Here is a 19,458-nt window from a genome sequence, read left to right on the forward strand (position 1 = left end):
AGACTAGAATCCAGAGACCCAGCGTAGTGCTCTGGGGACACAGGTTCAAATCCCACCATGGCAGATGGTGAAGATTGAATTCAGTAAAAATCTGGAATTAAAAGTCTACTGATGACCATGAAACCATTGTCGATTGTTGTAAAAACCCATCTGGTTCACTAATGTCCTTTAGGGAAGGAAATCAACCGTCCTTACCTGGTCTGGCCTACATGTGACTCCAGACCCACAGCACTGTGGTTGACTCTCCACTGCCCTCTCAGGTGGAGGACAATTTGGGATGGGTAATAAATGCGGTGCCCAGGCAGCGATGCCTACATCCCGTAAAATGAATTAAAAAAAACACCACTTTCGCAAAAAAATTCATCGACTATTGCCCTTTATTTCCTATCCCTGAATTTTGGATCCTATTCGCCACATTCTTGTATCCCATGGGATCTTACTTTTCTGCCATGTGGGACGTTGCCAAATGCCGTACCAAAATTCATGTAGATAACATCCCACTGCAGCACCCTCATCAATCCTCCTTGTTACTTCCTCAAAAAATTGTATCAATTTAGTAAGACATAAAGTGTAATCAGGATTACTTTTTAGGACACCGGTATTCATGCCATTTACTCCTGAAGTAATGGGAATAACAGAAAAATAAGAATATAAGGACTACTCAAGATGATTCCAATGATTTTCCTTGTTCTTGACTGAAGTCTTCCCTTCACCCCCGCCCAAGCCAATATTTTCCAGTTAGCTTCATTTTGATGCTGAGAGAAGATATTTATTTTAAGTACAAGACAATGCCCAGCAAAAGTAAAAGGTTAACAGGAGAAGCTAGACATCAGTGTTTAAATTAGGGGAAGCCACGATAGAATGGACTCTGGGCGGAGTGCGCTCAAAGGGACTAAAGGCCTTTCCTTACCCTGGACTAGCTCTGCCCTTACCAAATACAATTTTCAACTCACAGCTGAATAAAAACAAGTGTAACTCAGAATTTGGTCCTTTTTATTTTCTGTTTCTCTAGGTCCTTCTCCAGAATAACTAATGATTTTTAAAAATTATTTCTTGGAATGTGGGCATCTTCTATTCCAGCTCTTGGTTAGCAATGTGGTTGACTTGCAACTGCCCTTGGGCAACTAGGGATGGGCAATAAATGCTAGCCAGCTAGCGACGCCCATACCCCAAAATAGAATTTAAAAAAGCCAGCATTTATTTCCCAACCCTAATTGCCCTTGAGAAGGAGGTGCTGAGCCACCTTCTTGAGTCCATTTGCCATTAGGAAGGGAAATGATGTTTAATTTCATTACAGTTAGTTAGTTACCTGTAGAAGCTAATGTAAATACAGCATTTGCTGACTGTAGTTTGTTTCTGGTAAGCATTAGTCAGTGTTACGCACAGTAGAGGACTTAAAACAATCCTAATGTCACATTTTGCTGACAAAATCGGACCCACCTCCTCTCCCTTCTGGATCCTTCGGTTGGAGCTGATGATTATTTTGTGTCCTTTCTCAAATGTCACCACCTCAGCCACACAATTTGGTGCACAGGAATGATTAATGTATCTAAAAGAGATTACAAAGCACGTCAGATCGCTGGAAATTATTGTATGAATATGAAAGACAAAATTCAAGCTGCCTCAGTAATAATAGCTCACAAAAATATTAATCAGGTTGCTGCAATTTTAGTGGCTGGAGCTTCAAGCTGGCTGGTTCTTTTGTGTCCTTTCTTTAAACTGTGGACTGAACTTTGCTAAGTTTTTAATAGAATTTAAATAGAACCAGGGGACTCATTAATAAAACCCAGTTCTCCACATAGTGGGAGATTTATATAAAAGAATCGGGTGACCCAATGAGATAAAAGCCATTAGGGCGCTCTTCTTTTACAGAAGTACGGCGTCCACATTAATGTTGAGAGAACAAAGTCAGAAAGGAGAGGAAGTTAGCCTCAGATTTAGGACAAACCCCTAAATAAACTTGAAGCCCAATCGGTGTTAGTTAGGAACGTTTCTACTTTTGTTAACTCAAGTTTTGGGACAATCTGAAGGAGGTGAGCAGGAAACTCACTCTCCTGATTTCCCACCTCAGCGTGGCCTGGATCCTGGAGCCTCACCACTGAGGGGAATTCCCCATGAGGCCTTGGATCCCTGGTGGAAAGAATTTGCCTGCCTGAGAGGATGCCAGACAGGGACCTCAACCCTGTGGGCCTTCCTGGGGGCAAGAGTTTTGAGTGTGGCCTGAAGGAAGGGGCAGAGCCTGGATCCCAGAGGGTGAGCTGGAGGAAGAGGCAGAGTGTAGGCCCTTGCAGGGGCTGAAAGGGTGGGGGGGGGGGGGGGGGGGGGGGGGGTGGGGGGGGAGGGGAAAGCAGGACCTTAAGCCTTGTGGAGAGAGAGAAAAAGAAAGTGGGAGAGAGAGCAGGGCAGCAGCAAGGAGCGGCAGCACAAGTCTGACACTGGTGAGCTGCAGCGTTCAGGAGCCAAGGCCATAATGAAAGCAGACTGAAGCCTCTAATGGTGACTAGAAAACAGGGAAGTGGCAGTAGGGCAGGCGAATTATTATTGAAGACCCAGGCAGATAACCTGGGCAGCAATCCCGAGTCCGAGAGGCCACGAGGATCGAGAGATCCCTTCATATCTAGGAGACGAGGTAAACTGGGTCTCACGGTCCCAGGCAGTTAGCAATACGAGCTCCACCAACTAAACTCTACTATCCAGCTGATTAAAGTGAAGCTCTCAATGGTTTTGGACCAGTAATATAGTCCATTCCTCCAGGTTAAGCTTTTCCATTAATGTTTGTAAAGATGGGATGCCAGTGGAATAGAGGATTCCTGTTTCACAACCTTTGTGTTGAATCCCACCTAATACTTGTCCTGACTTTTCTTATGCAGGTTAAAAACGAAAGAGGTTCCATTTCTTTTTCATTAGTGATACTGTACTTTCTCCAGTTTTGAGGAGCTTACAGACAACATGTAATTTTATTTTAAGGCTATAGTATGGCAGGCACACAAATGTTGACGGAGTTACTACTTTATAAGTGGGCTTATTGTAAAATACTGCATGATGTTTACAAGGCCTGAATGAAGGAAAGGGCAGCATCAATATTTCAATAAAAATATGTAACTCACACAAATGCATTCAGAGCACTCACAAACTACTGCACACTGAATACCCTGAAGAATGTTGGCAATTAGTGAAAGAGAGAGAGAGAGAAAGATATAGCCGTTCCAAGTCCAAGATTGCCAAGCCAACATGAAGGGGATAGTGACTCACTCCAAAACACCTACCTTGCAGGGCCTCCCGTCAATGTTGCGTCAATAACATGATCACTGTCAATGCGAAACATATACACTCCACGGTTCTATGAACAGGGCAAAAAAGAATAAGTTGAGGTTCTACATACAATTTGAATTTATATAGTGCATTTTATGCAGTAAGCCATCCCAAGGTGTCTAACAATAAGTAGTCTCACAACGCCAGGTTAAAGTCCAACAGTTTATTTGGTAGCACGAGCTTTTGGAGCACTGCTCCTTCATCAGGTGAATGATGAAGGAGCGGCGCTCCAAAAGCTCATGCTACCAAATAAACCTGTTGGACTTTAACCTGGTGTTGTGAGACTACTTACTGTGCCCACCCCAGTCCAATGCCGGCAATTCCACATCAAGGTGTTTACCGAGAGTGTTATCGAACAAAATTTGCTGATCCACCTCAGGAGATTAGGACAGATGACCAGAAGTTTGGTCAAGGACACTGAAACATAGAAAACAGGAGTAGCAGTTGGTCATTTGGCCCCTCGAGCCATTCTATCTGGAGATCTATCGATCTCTGTCTGGAAGACACTCGATGACCGAACCTCCACAGCTCTCTAGGGCAGAGAATTCCACATATTCCCAATCTTCAGAGTGGAGAAGTTCCTCCTCATCTCAATCCATAATGGCCTCTTATTCTGAGACTGTGTTCCTGCTCTCGAGCACCCCCCCATTCAGGGGAAATACTAATCCTGCATCTACCCTGCCCAGCCCTGTTAGGATTTTGCATTTTTCAATGAATTCACCTCTCGTTTTTCTAAACTCTGGAGAATACAGTTCCAGTCTCCTTAGTCTCTTCTCATAGGACAACCCACAACAAGACCTTTTTAAGCCTTTACTCTCATGCTCTCACGAGAAAGGTCAATTGCCTGCTGCCCCTGTATGTTAGCTTTCAGCAATTCATTAATCAGAACACCCAGATCCTTTTGGACATCAACACTTCCCAACATCTCGCCATTTAATAAATAGGCTGCTTTTCCTCTCAAAATGGATAACCTCACGTTTCCACGTTATTTTCCATTTTAAAGGAGGCCAGAAGTGCAGAGATTTAGGGAGGGAGTTCCAGCACTTAGGGCCTGGATAGCGAAAGATCTGATCACTAATGGTGAGCAATAAGGAACCAAAAAAGTGCAGCGATTCTGTAAGGCTGGAGGAGGTTCCTGAGAAAGGGGACAGTACAATCATGGAGGAGTTTGAAAACAAGGATGGAAATTACATTGACTCATACCTTACAATTCTTTTGCTACAACATGAGTTCGCTACTGTGAGAAATGTACAAAAACAAGACAGAATTTTGAGCTACTACTATTGTAGAAACTTCCAAGCAGGCAAAGTAAGCTCAACATATGTTACAAGGCTTGCAGTGCGAAGAGAAAGCCCTCTGTTCTGTTTAATGTGGACAATATCCTGGTAACTCTCACTGCATTTCTCCATCCGCATGGGAAAAATAAACTTCAAGCTAAACCCCAAGTACAGAACAGAGAGCACTGGTGTAAGCTGGCACCAAGATGACGGCAGTCATGCAGTGAACAAAGCGGCTTCGAGATAAGGCCGTTGCAGTAATGCACTGAAGTCTTTCAAAAAGGATGCTGTGAGGGGAATAAGTATCTGGCTCCACGGAAGAATGGGAGCAAATCTCTTTGCTTATCTTAACTGTGATGGATCTATCTATGTTTTCCACTGGGGCAAAAGATTTCCCCAGTGTATTTTAGCTTGGAACATAAGCCAGTGATATAAAGCTGATGACAATCACAAAGCAGTTAATGGCTGCTCTCTTTGAAGTCAAAAAATCACTTTAATGTGCTTGCCTGGTGCAGATGAATTAATAATCGAATTAGCACAGGCAACTGGAGGAGTGTTCTGTTGGGAATTAAAGGTTTTTGGAAGTTAGATATTTTAAAATCTTTCTGTAGAGGGAGCTGACAGATGATGTCAATAATATTAAAAGTACAGCACTCATTTTCAGCTATTACTTTTTCTTTCTCCCCTCTCACTTCTCATTTCTAAGAATATAGGCACAGGACATGACCACTGGTTGACACTGCATTATAAATAATACTGAGGGTGTGTTACAGTAATACAAATGTCATCATGTCACCTGCTTATCCTCATAGTTCATGTGGATGTTAAATATCCCAATGCAGTATTCCAAGAGAAATACAGGAATCTATTCTGTGGCTAACGGTCCCCCTACATCAACTAGGATTACAAGAAGCAGACTGGCTGTTAACTCACTGATGTGGACACCAATTGGCCATATCACATAGCAGTAAATAGACTTTGAAGTATATTCACTGCACTTTGAGATATCTGAAAATGCCATAAGAGACAATATTTACAAGGCAATTGATGCTGTTTGACAGGGTTTCTCCCGGGAACACAGAATTCTTCCATATAAGGTTAACTTGTCAGCAACCTTTCCAAGGGAAAGTGTGTGTACTGGGAGAGCATACGTCAGGCATGGTGGTCTGTAGGTCCTCCAGGGTTTTCTGTTCATTAAAATTAATTAACTTTCTGTATTCGTTCATGGGATGTGGGCACTGCTGACAAGGGCAGCCTTTATTGGCCATCCTTAATTGGCTTTGAGAGGGTGGAGGCTAGCTTCTATATAGTGTAGGTACACTGAGTGCTGTTAGGTAGGGAGTTCCAGGATTTTGACTCAAGTGATGATAAATGAATCGGGATACAGTTCCAAGTCACATGGTGTGGGACTTCAAGGGGAACTTGTGGGAAATGGTGTTCCCCATGCACCTGCTGCTCTTGTTCTTCTAGGTGATAGAAATCATGGATTTGGAAGTTGTTGTTAAGATGGGTTCAGCACAGTGTATCTTGTAGATGATATACGCTAGGATTCTGCTTGTTGAGATGGTTGGCTTCCAACAATGACAACCATTTTTCTTATTATATTTAACCTAATTCACGCTGGAAAAAACCCACCAATATCTCACACCTTATATTCCAGAGTGGAATGGATATCGAGAAAATAATTACAAAAATTATTCCGAAAATGTTAGCATTATGGAAATTATTTCTAAACTTCCAGGATATCCTGATGAACGACTGAAGAGTGGACCTTTGCACAATCCACAATTATCCCATTTTAAACTTAACTAATCAACTCAGGAAAGTTTATTAGTGTCACAAGTAAGGCTTACATTAACACTGCAATGAAGTTAGGTGACAAATAAATCATCAAACCTAAACAAGACTCAAGCGCTCGGATATTTTCTTCAGAATTATTCTTACCGACTTCTGTGTCAATGCAGTGTAAGAGAAAGAAGAGGAGGTGCCTTTGTGCATCATTCCTGTTCTTCACTTAGCCAGCCTCTCAATATTTGGCAGGAATTTACATTTGCCCACAAAAGCAATTTGTTTTGGTTTTCAGAAACTCTTGGGTAAGAGCAAGACATACTGAAGGGAAGAGGTGTAGGTATGGACACTGTCATTCGTGAAACTCATCCACTCCACCCCACAGATAATATCTGCTAAGTGCTTCCATCATTTCCTATTTTTATATTTCTCCTGTAAATATTTATATTTACTCTTTGGGATATTGTTTATTAGAAAACTGGGCAGGAGTGCCACCAAAAAATGTACTAACGTACCAAACAAGAGCTGGAGTAGGTATTTTAGCCTTTTAATTCTGCTCTGCCATTTATTTATTAGTGTTGCAAGTGGGCTTACATTAACACTGCAGTGAAGTTACTGTGAAAATCCCCTAGTCGCCACATTCCGGCACCTGTTCGGGTACACTGAGGGAGAATTTAACACGGCCAATGCACCTAACCAGCACGTCTTTTGGACTGTTGGAGCACCCGGAGGAAAGCCACGCAGACACGGGGAGAATGTGCAAACTCCGCACACAGTGACCCAAGCTGGGAATCGAACCCGGGTCCCTGGCGCTGAGAGGCAGCAGTGCTAACCACTGCACCACTGTCTCAACTACACCTTCTAGCACTATTTCCACATTCCTCGAATTCCTCAGCATCCCAAAATCTATTGAACTTTGACATAAATATACTCAATGACAACATCCAAAGTACCATGTGGTTGAGAATTCCAAAGGTTCACAGCCCTTTGAGTGAAGGAATTTCTGTTGGTGCTGCTCATTATTGTCAATGCTACCTATTCATAATTATACATCAAGAGCTTATCCTTCATTTCCTACACAGTGACCACACTTAAAACAGAAAAGTACTTAATCAACTGTAAAGCACTTTGGGACAAGCTGAGGTCATGAAAGGTGCGATATAACAGTAAACTTGCTCTGTAAATCTAGCACACAATGTAAAATTGTGAAGTTGTTTAATCTTTTACAGCTCAGTGCTTTGGACACATCTATCCTGGTGTGAGCTGTAACTTGAGGTGGTAACTTGAGGTGGTAGGGGTAGGGGAGGTGGTGGGAGGGGTAGGGGAGTTGGTGGTAGGGGTAGGGGAGTTGGTGGGAGGGGTAGGGGAGGTGGTGGGAGGGGTAGGGGAGGTGGTGGGAGGGGTAGGGGAGGTGGTGGGAGGGGTAGGGGAGGTGGTGGGAGGGGTAGGGGAGGTGGTGGTAGGGGTAGGGGAGGTGGTGATGGGGGGGGTGGAAATTCAAATCCTGACCGATGGATTAAACGTTCTTTGCAGATTGTAGGAACATAAGGAATTATAATTAGGTTGCACATCAGGATACAACTTGTAAGGTTGGAACAGGTTCTAGTTAAGATAGAGGAACAAATATGAGTAACCTAATCATACCAACTGAAAACAGAAAATGCCATCCCCCTGTTAAAATCTAACACGGAATAAGTATTTATGCAGCTGTTTTCTAATCCATGTTCATCGGTTGAGAAGTGAGCTGCATAAGAACATGCAAGTGCATAGATTACCTGTGATTCATAAAGTTTCTCCCGTCTGTTAGCCACTTCGTTACGGATGATTGTTCCAATATACTCAATGACCATGGTATGTTTCTCAATGTCTCGGGCAGCATACAAACCAAGACCCTGAAATAAAAATCACTGCAGTTAAAAATTCTTCCAGCTCATCTAATTCAGATCTCTCGGAATAAGAAAGCAGAATTTTTTGGGGGAGGGGGGACTTTTTGGCTCGAGGCATCGTCATTCCAATGCATCAGACCATTGCGAGCACAATAACCACAACACATTCTTAGCTGCAGTCTTCTATTCTATACATGAGGAATAAAAAGCTCTTCACTTCTTGTTAACAGACCACTGACCTGAATCCGAGAACGGGCCAGGTACACGTTGATCTTCCATTCGGTCTTCATTTTGCGATACTGAGAGGATTTGGAATGGACGAATTGCTTGCTATAAGGTGCATTCAGTTCTCCCGTAACTGTGCTCTGAAATGACTTGGACGTACTGGTACTGTTCAGTGTGTGCGGCCTAGCAGGATTTGGCCCGGAGTAGAGAGAGAGAGACAAAAAAAAGAGGGAAGGAAAAAAAAATTCTGAAGTTCCTTTTGGTCAATAGGAATAATAGAAGCAAACAGCCAGAAATAGTTTTGGGAAGCAGATGTGAAAGGAAATACAGCACATACAATGGGCAAAGCAGAGCAACTCAACCAGCAGGGACACAGACATACAACTATGGGAAGCAGTAAGGGTGCAACAATCCAGTTGGAACCATTAGTTTAGGAATAATAAGTTAATGCTGTCAGTTTGACATTTATTTGTTGAAGGAAAGAAGAGGCTGTTTACAATAATGCACCAATTAGACATTTCAATTACAAATCTTTTCGTTTTAGGTCTAACTCTTTTCCCGCCCTCTTCAAAACTGATTGACAATACTTAAAGCAGAATTTAGATAAATACATGAAGTAGTAAATCACAGCAGGAATGGTACAAGAGTTATACTCCAGTATGGAACTTATACAGGCACAGTGAGCCAAAACAAAAAGCTCATTCTCTGCTTTATGCAATTTTATATTGGAAAGGCACTATTTATAGCTTGGTAACATATCGATAAGGAATGGGGAAATTGGATAAACCATCACTGTAGATATTTGAAAATGATGATTCACAAAAGCAATGGGTCAATAATTTGCATTTTATTGTTGCACCACTTAGTAAACAGTAGGCACGACATTAGACAGCAAAGCAAGCAATGCAACCTGCAACCCTACAACTACGTGAAGTTGAAAACAAAAATACCTTAACACAAACCTCTTGACATGGGTACTCATCTTGGGTTCAGATCGGGCGCTACCTGAAGGATTTATTGCAAGTGGAAGCTCCATCAATGGGTTGCGACCATATCGAAAAGTGTAGTTTTCACAGTTCTCTACTCCAGGTAGCTGCAATTAAAAAATTAAATCAACACCAGGTGCACAAACTCAACCAACTCCCACTCAAGTAGCAGGGAAGCAAAGAATGATTACAACACAGGAGGCCTTTCAGCCCATCAGGTCAGTGCCAGCTCTCTGCGAGAGCAATTCAGCTAGTCCCACATTTCCTTGCAGCCCTGACAATGTTCGGCTTTAGTTCCAATTCCATGTTGAAAGACATGATTGAATCTGCCTCCGCCACATTCTCAGGCCGTGCATTCCAGATTCTAACCATTCATTTTTCCATACATCAGCCTGTCTTTCTTTGACCAATCACTTGAAATCGGAGCCCTTCCAACAATGGGAGGTTTCCCTCTTATCTGCTCAATATAGAGCACTCGTCCTTTTATGGTGAAAGGCTTTCGTTATCTAATATAAAAATGCATCAAAAATAGCTTTCTTCAATATAAACCAGAAACTGAACAGTTTCTAGACAGTTTGGTCTGAATGGTCATCGGGTTCATGTATCCATCGAGTTATTTGGGGAGTGCTGGGGGTTCGCAAATAGCCTGAAGAAAATGTCTTTTGGTTAAGACTTTGACCTTAACTGACAAAATCTAATCAAATACAAATTTAGTAATTCACATATTAAACCTCAAATTAGTCTCTAATGCAGCTAATGATCAAAAGCAACTTTCTGTCATCTAGAAACCTATAATTTCAGTCTACAATTGAATTTTACATTCTTAGAAGTGAAAAATAATGGAATACATCCGCCATGTTCCTTAATTAATGTTTGGCCAGAACATCAGTATGCGTTTCTCAAACATGACATAAGACCTTTAGTGAATACTGCAGCGGGATTTTTAGAATAAGAAATTTAAAGCTTTCATCTCCTATTTGAGAACCATGCTGTTGTAACTTTCTTGGCTTTCATTTCTTTGAAAATAGTGGGTGATCAATCAAACCAAGAGGATTAAATTAACCTAAATCTGATGTATTTGGTATACTGGAATGATGAAATAAAATGGCTGGAGGGTCTTTTTTCTTCATCCAAACTTACTTTTTGTCATTTTGTCCCCAGTTAGTTTCAAAGAGCTTCTTGCATAATAAATTAATTTGGAGCGAGTGCTATGTAGGAAAACTTGGCAGCGTTTCGCTTAGTAAGATTCCAATGAACTAATGGGACGAAGGGCTTTTTTTTTTGGTGATGGTAGTTGAAATGTTCTCGATGGTGGGAGAGCCTAGAACTAGGGGTCATAGTTTGAGGATAAGGGGTAAACCTTTTAGAACTGAGGTGAGGAGAAATTTCTTCACCCAGAGAGCGGTGAATGTGTGGAATTCACTACCACAGAAAGTAGTTGAGGCCAAAACATTGTGTGATTTCAAGAAGAAGTTAGATATAGCTCCAGGGGCTAAAGGGATCAAGGAATATTGGGGGGGGGGGGGGGGGGGGGGGGGCGCGGGGAGGAATCAGGATCAGAATATTTTGAATTTGATGATCAGCCATGATCAAAATGAATAGCGGAGCAGGCCCGAAGGGCCGAATGGCCTACCCCTGCTTCTAGTTTCTATGAAAGAGAAAAGTTGACTAGAACACTAGGCAAACTTCACGCTCCTCTTCAAATAGGTTCACAAGGACAAGAAAACAGGACCTTGCATCAACACCTCATTCAAAGAATGTCACATCCTGATTGTGCAGCATTCCCTCTGTAATATTCACAATACCAGTGGCATTGTGTGTTCAAGTATCTTAAAAGTGCCAGAAAAAAAATCTGACCTCCTGCAACAATGCTGATCTTTCACAATTCAAATTTCCTTATAGGAGAGAAATCATATGTTTGAAAAAAAGATCAAATCGGCCACTATAGAAGCAGAGGTACAACCCGAAACTATGGTTCTCTCCAACACGTGCAGGGCATTGTAAAAACCACAAACCGATTCCGCTATCCTAGTGACTGCAGAAACAGTCAAGCCAAAGAGGTCGTCTCCTTTAAGGTAGTCTGGGAAGAGTTTCAGCATGTCGGCTTCTTTCCGGAGGCGAGCTATTGGTTCCAGAAGCTTTTGCCACACCCCTGAAAGAGAAAACATGGAGTTTCCATAGGGTTAAAAGAAAAATTCAGTATTCTCATATTAATATATATTTCCTGGCACCTTTATTCATTTCTACTAATTCTTGCTACCAATTCTAGAACAAGCTATTTCATCATCATTTAGATTCATAGTTAGAAGCTACATTTTTAACTCACTTTAACCCTTCGGCAACACAATCAGATCTCTTTGTCTTTACAACCTTTTGTTTAAATCTTGAATTTATTTTCCAAATGCTTCATTTAGATTACATTCACTGCATCAACTTTACTGCATATCTGCAGTCAAAATGATCAGTCCTCTTATGACCATGCTCAAGTCAAAGCACCTTTCAATCTGAAGCTTTTAGGAAGGAGTCCTTCATAAATGAAGTAACCTCAGACTAATACAGATAATTGAAGCAAAACTGCTTCCATTGCCACAGGGCACAATGTGTGCAATTAAAATAATGAAAATATATGTTGGGAAAATGGTGCTAAAATGTCAAAAATGCACAAACCGTGGATTAATTTTGTGAGGAGTGCAAATGCTGTTCTATGTTAATATCTTGGGTGAGGTGAGACATATTTTGCTTCATATTGAAATCCAGGCTTAGCTAATTTAGAAATTTATAAAGAAGTTTGCAAGAGTTTGAATAATTAAAAATAGCATCTGGTACAAAACTGTTGAAGCGATACTTAGGTGAAAAATACTTTGCCTCACCTTTCGGAGAACTCCCTGTTAAGACCAGATCTTCATGACCTTGTTCAATAACTCGGACCACAAACTCTGGAACATTATCTTTCTCTTCAATGGAGCAGAGATATCGGCTGCGTTTGTTGGAGTACCGTGTGCTCCAGTAAAAGCGGCTCGCTTCGTAACCGACCGGGTAGAGTGCTATGGAGCTGTGGAAGGACTGCATTTGCTGTGGGAGAAGTTGACCGATGGCATGGAAAATTAGTCCCCCGACACGAAACGTGTGGTTGCGTTCTCCTCGCTGTACTATGCTGGCAACTTGTTTCACCTCGTCCCGCTGTATGTAGACCCTCCTAAAGACAGCAAAGTATGTCAACTCTTGCTCATGGGGTCCCTTTGGTTTGTGTATTGAGCAGAGCATGGTCTTGTCCTTAAAAAACATACACTGGGCTTTACTGGCACAGGTAAAGTGATAAATATTGGTGCATCTTATCCGGTGACATGTACCAGTAGCTCCCATTTTATGACAAAAAACACATTTCATAGAAAGACCACGCCGCAAAGCCATCTCCACATTAATCAAGGCACCAGCCTGTGTCTCATATACCTCTGTAGACCAGAGGGCACAGTTCAAGTGGACCCAGAGATCGAGATCAAGGTTTAGGAGCCTTGCTGCTCCGTTGGTTGTTCCATCACCTTCTTCATGACATAAACAACATCTTCTATAGTCTCGCGGCATGGGTTCAGGCTTCAGTGATGTCCCAAGTTTCTTTAGAAGTTCATCTATCTCCTCTTCAGATGCCAACTTCAAATGTGCTTTAGGAATGACGATTTGAATTCTCCACTTTTTCCACTTCATCCCTTTCCACCTTTTAACTGCTGGACGATTATCATCCAAGTCCCCATGCAGAGACCTCGGCCTAGGTTTCAGCTTCACTGTCACCTTGAGATCTTCTGGTTTGGACTCATGTTTGAGAACATGCAGGTTGGCTGGAGGGAAGTAAACAGTTGGAGTAGATGGAGACACTGCATTCTCCTGAATCCGTGGAAGGCGATGCACGTCTAAGGAGGAGGTGTTGTTGTTGTAGTGATGGAATGTGTTTCTTGTCACCTCTTTGGCTGGCTGCTCTACCACTACAGATGCAACTTCCTGCTGCTTTAAAACAAAAAAACAAAAGTGAATTTTAAAGATGATGTTATTCCATCCTCAGTGTTCCATAAGGCAGGTGCAAGCTAGTGAGCGTAATGTCAGATTTAAAACCAATATTATTTCACATTGTCCTGTAAAGATTTATGACTAAGCATTCTGCGATTAAAAAGTTGGATCAGATGCCTTTCATTCCCCACCCCCTCAATATTTTACAAATTTAACTTGTACATATCTACAAAAGGGTACGTGCAAATCATTTGAAAAAATAAAAATGTCAGCTATAACTCTCACCAACTTTTACAGATGCACCATAGAAAGCATTCTTTCTGGTTGTATCACAGCTTGGTATGGGGCTCCTGCTCTGCCCAAGACCGCAAGAAACTACAAAAGGTTGTGAATGAAGCCCAATCCATCACACAAACCAGCCTCCCATCCATTGACTCTGTCTATACTTCCCGTTGTCTCAGCAAAGTAGCCAGCATAATTAAGGATCCCACGCACCCCGGACATTCTCTCTTCCACCTTCTTCCATCGGGAAAAAGATACAAAAGTCTAAGGTCACGTACCAACTGACTCAAGAACAGCTTCTTCCCTGCTGCCGTCAGACTTTTGAATGGACCTACCTTGCATCAAGTTGATCTTTCTCTACACCCTAGCTATGACTGTAACACTACATTTTGCACTCTCTCGTTTCCTTCTCTATGAACAGTATGCTTTGTATAGCGCGCAAGAAACAATACTTTTCACTGTATACTAATACATGTGACAATAATAAATCAAATCAAATAAAATCTAAAACTCTTATAAATGAAAAGAACTGTGTATGACTGTAAATGAACGGGCTTTATCTTAATCTTACCACTCCTCCCTAACCCCAAAATTTTCCATTCCTCTGCCTCCAACTTCTGGGCATTTCTACCCCTCCATGTTAGCATGCATGCACATTATGTAATGTATTTAATTGAATACTCCACATGAATTATTTCAAGCAAAATGGCTGTAAACAGAAAGTACAGTAAGAAGTCTCACAACACCAGGTAGGTTAAAGTCCAACAGGTTTATTTGGTATCACGAGCTTTCAGAGTGCTGTTCCTTTATCAGGTGAGTGACTCACCTGATGAAGGAGCAGCGCTCTGAAAACTCGTGCTACCAAATAAACCTGTTGGACTTTAACCTGTCGTTGTGAGACTTCTTACTGTGCCCACCCCAGCCCAAAGCCGGCATCTCCACATCATGGCTACAACAGAAAGTATGTAACTGGTGCGAATCATTTTACGGTATATAGTGCCAGAAGGCTTCCTCACCCACTGCAAGAATGAAGAGCTCCTTGACAATTCCTTAAGAAATAAGTGTGCATGAGTAAAATAAAAGGGAATAACTTTCAACCCACAAGAAGTTTATACTTGACCCAATGCCAATTAGTGTCTGAAGTTTTCTTAATGCCTGGTGACATGTTGTTGGGCTACTTTACTGACCATAGCTCTTGTTGCCGTGTGAGGCAGGATGAAACTAGAAGTGACTACAAAGCTTTTTCTAAAGTGAAAATAATGTCAATGAACTATGCAAGCTGCAACTATCAGCTAATCCAACTGAATCATTTTAACTGAAGTTTGTTGTTGATAAGTCAGTGTGTGGGATTTTACGGCCTTGCTCGTCCCGAAACCATAAAATCCCATCCAAGTTCAAGGGATCTTTCCATTGCCCGCCCCTCACCCATTCCGATTCCGGTGGCAGACAGGGCGGTAAAATTCCAACCACCATCTTTCTCACTAAATCAGAAGTATGAAATTCCAACCACTTTGAGTACAAATAATTATGGCATGAAAATTTTATTCTCACTGCTCCCCATCCATTTGTTAACTTCTCTTCCCTCCCACAGTCAGCTAGGCAGAAACCAATAAACTGGAAGAGGTCTATGCTTGATGCTGCTCAAAGACTGTAGATCCAAACAATACTTCCAGCGTTAGGTGGTGTGGGTTGCCCTGCGCATTTCTAAATATTCTTGAATCTTAACCTCAAATTATGAATTTTAAGAACTTGCTCACAACTGATGTTTGACTAATTTTCCTAGCTCACTCTTCTTGATCAAAAAGCGTTATAGTTTACAATGGCCTCCAGTGCCCTGATGCAATTTGTTTAATGTGGAATAATTGTGATCACTGCCTCTTCCTCTCAGAATTCCTTCAACATCCCGAGACTATACGTCAGCAGGGCCTAGTGACTTAGGCACCTTAAACCATTTAATATCCAGAATCAATTACTTTCCAGGCAGATCCCCGATTTGAGATTCAGGGAGAAATCTCTAAAGTTTCCGACTGCCCTTATGTTCGCTTATGCACATTTAATCTTAAAATTGCCATAATTATAAAAACACTCTAAACTGATTATTTACCTTTGACTCTGGAGTTTTCGCTTGTGTGGCCATCGCATACTGCACAAAGCAATTATTGCTACAGAAGACAATATCAGCCTCTGTTTTGCTTGTTCCATCTCTTGAATCCTAAGGGAGGAAATGAAAGATTTAAGATGGTGCTCTGACATAAATGTACCCCCAAGTGACTATGAATTACCAGATGAGTGAAGACTCGCTGTCAAAACCAAAGCAAACGATCAAAATAGTAATCAGCACACAAATGACATGCTGGCTTTGATGCTGTACAGAATTATTACACTTCTGTGCTCTTAATGAGACAAAGTACTTTGGAGCTATAACATCGTTACGTGCTGTACAAATGGACTTCCAGGAAAGAAAAAGTGTGACAGCAGCACACCATTTATGAAAACTGATGTTTGTAGTGCTCCTTTTTTTCACTGGGGAAGAGATTCATTTTTTTCCTGTACTTGAGTAATATCACCAGCACTTTATTTAGGGGAAAGGAAACAGTTCAAACAAAACGTAGGATTAACATTTTTACTTAAATGCATCAACTTTTGTGGGTTATTTTTGTTCAAGCATGGTGTGCAGCGAGTCCCCCAGACCATCATTTCGAAGGTCAAAACTAAATGTAAAAGGGCTAGCAACTTGTTTGGGATCAAGCCTTTTAAAGGTAATGTTGAACATTAATGTTGCTCATCTCAATTTGCTTTAAAAGCTGAAAAATTTGTGTGAACATTGAAGAATTGTAGCACAGTACAACAGCAAGAAGTAGAGTGGAGATTAATGAAATAGCAGCAGCTGGATTGATAGATAAATTTCAGTAGAACCTTTGCTACCCAATCTTGGATTTCAATGTCTGAACTCTGCCTAATGTACAAGGTGTGGCACATGACTGGCCTCACCAGAAGGGGTGTCATTAGTGTTTTACGTGAATTTGACAGCTGTAATGTTAGCTTTAACCATTTAGAACATAGAACATTACAGCGCAGTACAGGCCCTTTGGCCCTCGATGTTGCGCCGACCTGTGAAACCAATCTAAAGTCCCTCTAATCTACACTATTCCAATATCATCCATATGTTTATCCAATAACCATTTGAATGCTCTTAATGTTGACGAGTCCACTACTGCTGCAGGCAGGGCATTCCATGCCCTTGCTACTCTCTGAGTATTATCAACAGGATTGAAAACAGATGGGTGACGGTGAGAGGGGCTGGGAGGAAGCAGTCCGTGCAGGGATCCCCGGTGGTCGTTCCCCTTAGCAACAAGTATTCCGCTTTGGATACGGTTGAGGGGGATGACATACCAGTGGGGAGCCGCAGTGAGAGGATCTCCAGCACTGTGTCCGTCTCTGTGGCTCGGGAGGGAAAGGGGGAGAGCGGGAGGGCGATAGTTATTGGGGACTCGTTAGTTAGAGGGATAGATAGGAGGTTCTGTGGCAGCAAAAGAGACTCACGGATGGTATGTTGCCTACCGGATGCCAAGGTCCGTGATGTCTCAGACCGTGTTTTCCAGATTCTGAAGGGGGAGGGGAAACAGTCACAAGTCGTGGTGCACATTGGTACCAATGACATAGGTAAGAGAAGGGACGGGGATTTAAAGCAGGAATTTCTGGAGCTGGGCTGGAAGCTGAGAGCCAAGACGAAACATGTGGTCATCTCTGGTACGTTGCCGGTACCACGTGATAGCGAGTTGAGGAACAGGGAGAGAGTGCAGTTAAATATGTGGTTGCAGGGATGGTGTAGGAGGGAGGGTTTCAGATACGTGGATAATTGGAACACGTTCTGGGGAAGGTGGGACCTGTACAAACAGGACGGGGTGCACCTGAACCAGAGGGGCACCAATATCCTCGGAGGGAAATTTGTTTCGGCTCTTCAGGGGGGTTTAAACTAATTTGTCAGGGGAGTGGGAAAGGGAGTTGTAGTCCAGAAGTCAGTGAGGGTGGTGAGGTATTGGGGAAGGTATCAGGGTCAAGGGTGGGTACTGGTAGACAGGAAGGTGGGTTGAAGTGTGTCTACTTCAATGCAAGGAGCATCCGGAACAAGGTAGATGAACTTGGGGCGTGGATTGGTACTTGGGACTACGATGTTTTGGCCATTACGGAGACGTGGGTAGAACAAGGACAGGAATGGTTGTTGGACGTTCCGGGGTATAGATGTTTCACTAAGTGTAGGGAAGCTGGTAAAAGAGGTGGAGGAGTGGCATTGTTAATCAAGGATAGTTTAACGGCTGCGGAAAGGCACTTCGTGGGGGATCTGCACACTGAGGTAATATGGGCTGAAGTTAGAAATAGGAAAGGAGCGGTCACGTTGCTAGGAGTTTACTATAGGCCCCCAAATAGTAATAGAGATGTGGAGGAAGAAATTGCTAAGCAGATTATGGATATGTGTGGGGGTCACAGGGTAGTTGTCATGGGGGACTTTAACTTTCCAAATATTGATTGGAACCTTTGTAGGTCAAATAGTTTGGATGGGGCAGTTTTTGTGCAGTGTGTGCGGGAGGGTTTCCTGACACAATATGTGGATGGGCTGACTGGAGGTGAGGCCACATTGGATTTGGTACTGGGAAATGAACCGGGCCAAGTGTTAGATTTGGTTGTGGGAGAGCAATTTGGAGATAGTGACCACAATTCGGTGTCTTTTGTTATTGCAATGGAGAGGGATAGGGCCGTACGGCAGGGCAAGGTTTACAATTGGGGGAGGGGTAATTATGATGCGATTAGGCAAGAATTAGGGGGCATAAGTTGGGAACAGAAACTGTCAGAGAAAGGAACTAATGAAAAGTGGAACTTTTTCAAGGAACAAATACTGGATGTCCTTGATAGGTATGTTCCTGTCAGGCAGGGAGGAAATGGCCGAGTGAGGGAACCATGGTTCACAAAAGAGGTGGAATGTCTTGTGAAAAGGAAGAGGGAAGCTTATGTAGGGATGAGGAAACAAGGTTCAGATGGCTCGATTGAGGGTTACAAGTTAGCAAGGAATGAGCTGAAAAAGGGGCTTAGGAGAGCTAGGAGGGGACATGAGAAGTCCTTGGCGGGTCGGATCAAGGAAAACCCCAAGGCTTTTTACTCTTATGTGAGGAATAAAAGAATGACCAGGGTGAGGTTAGGGCCGGTCAAGGACAGTAGTGGGAACTTGTGTATGGAGTCAGTAGAGATAGGCGAGGTGATGAATGAATACTTTTCTTCAGTGTTCACCAAGGAGAGGGGCCATGTTTTTGAGGAAGAGAAGGTGTTACAGGCTAATAGGCTGGAGGAAATAGATGTTCGGAGGGAGGATGTATTGGCAGTTTTGAATAAACTGAAGGTCGATAAGTCCCCTGGGCCTGATGAAATGTATCCTAGGATTCTGTGGGAGGCAAGGGATGAGATTGCAGAGCCTTTGGCGTTGATCTTTGGGTCCTCGCTGTCCACGGGGATGGTGCCAGAGGACTGGAGAATGGCGAATGTTGTTCCTCTGTTTAAGAAAGGGAATAGAAATGACCCTGGTAATTATAGACCGGTTAGTCTTACTTCGGTGGTTGGTAAATTGATGGAAAGGGTCCTTAGGGATGGGATTTACGACCATTTAGAAAGATGCGGATTAATCCGAGATAGTCAGCACGGATTCGTGAAGGG

General features: G+C 42.6%; 1 protein-coding gene across 11 annotated transcripts in view; it reads right to left on the reverse strand.

The window, feature by feature from the left end:
* kmt2ca (lysine (K)-specific methyltransferase 2Ca) overlaps positions 1 to 19,458 on the reverse strand; it is a 351,109-nt gene that overhangs the window by 4,656 nt on the left and 326,995 nt on the right. For 8 of the 11 annotated variants that reach the window (XM_078232154.1, XM_078232144.1, XM_078232135.1 and 5 more), the window contains 8 exons: positions 15,860 to 15,967; positions 12,345 to 13,473; positions 11,490 to 11,626; positions 9,439 to 9,581; positions 8,503 to 8,671; positions 8,153 to 8,269; positions 3,267 to 3,340; positions 1,441 to 1,549 (listed from right to left, as the gene is read on the reverse strand). In XM_078232154.1, coding sequence (XP_078088280.1) covers positions 1,441 to 1,549; positions 3,267 to 3,340; positions 8,153 to 8,269; positions 8,503 to 8,671; positions 9,439 to 9,581; positions 11,490 to 11,626; positions 12,345 to 13,473; positions 15,860 to 15,967 — 1,986 coding nt within the window. The remainder of the gene's footprint in view (positions 1 to 1,440; positions 1,550 to 3,266; positions 3,341 to 8,152; positions 8,270 to 8,502; positions 8,672 to 9,438; positions 9,582 to 11,489; positions 11,627 to 12,344; positions 13,474 to 15,859; positions 15,968 to 19,458) is intronic. The other 3 variants (XM_078232119.1, XM_078232113.1, XM_078232097.1) reach the window with 2 other exon arrangements.

Source organism: Mustelus asterias, chromosome 2 (genome assembly GCF_964213995.1).
Source record: "Mustelus asterias chromosome 2, sMusAst1.hap1.1, whole genome shotgun sequence".
In the NCBI taxonomy this organism is placed as follows: domain Eukaryota; kingdom Metazoa; phylum Chordata; class Chondrichthyes; order Carcharhiniformes; family Triakidae; genus Mustelus; species Mustelus asterias.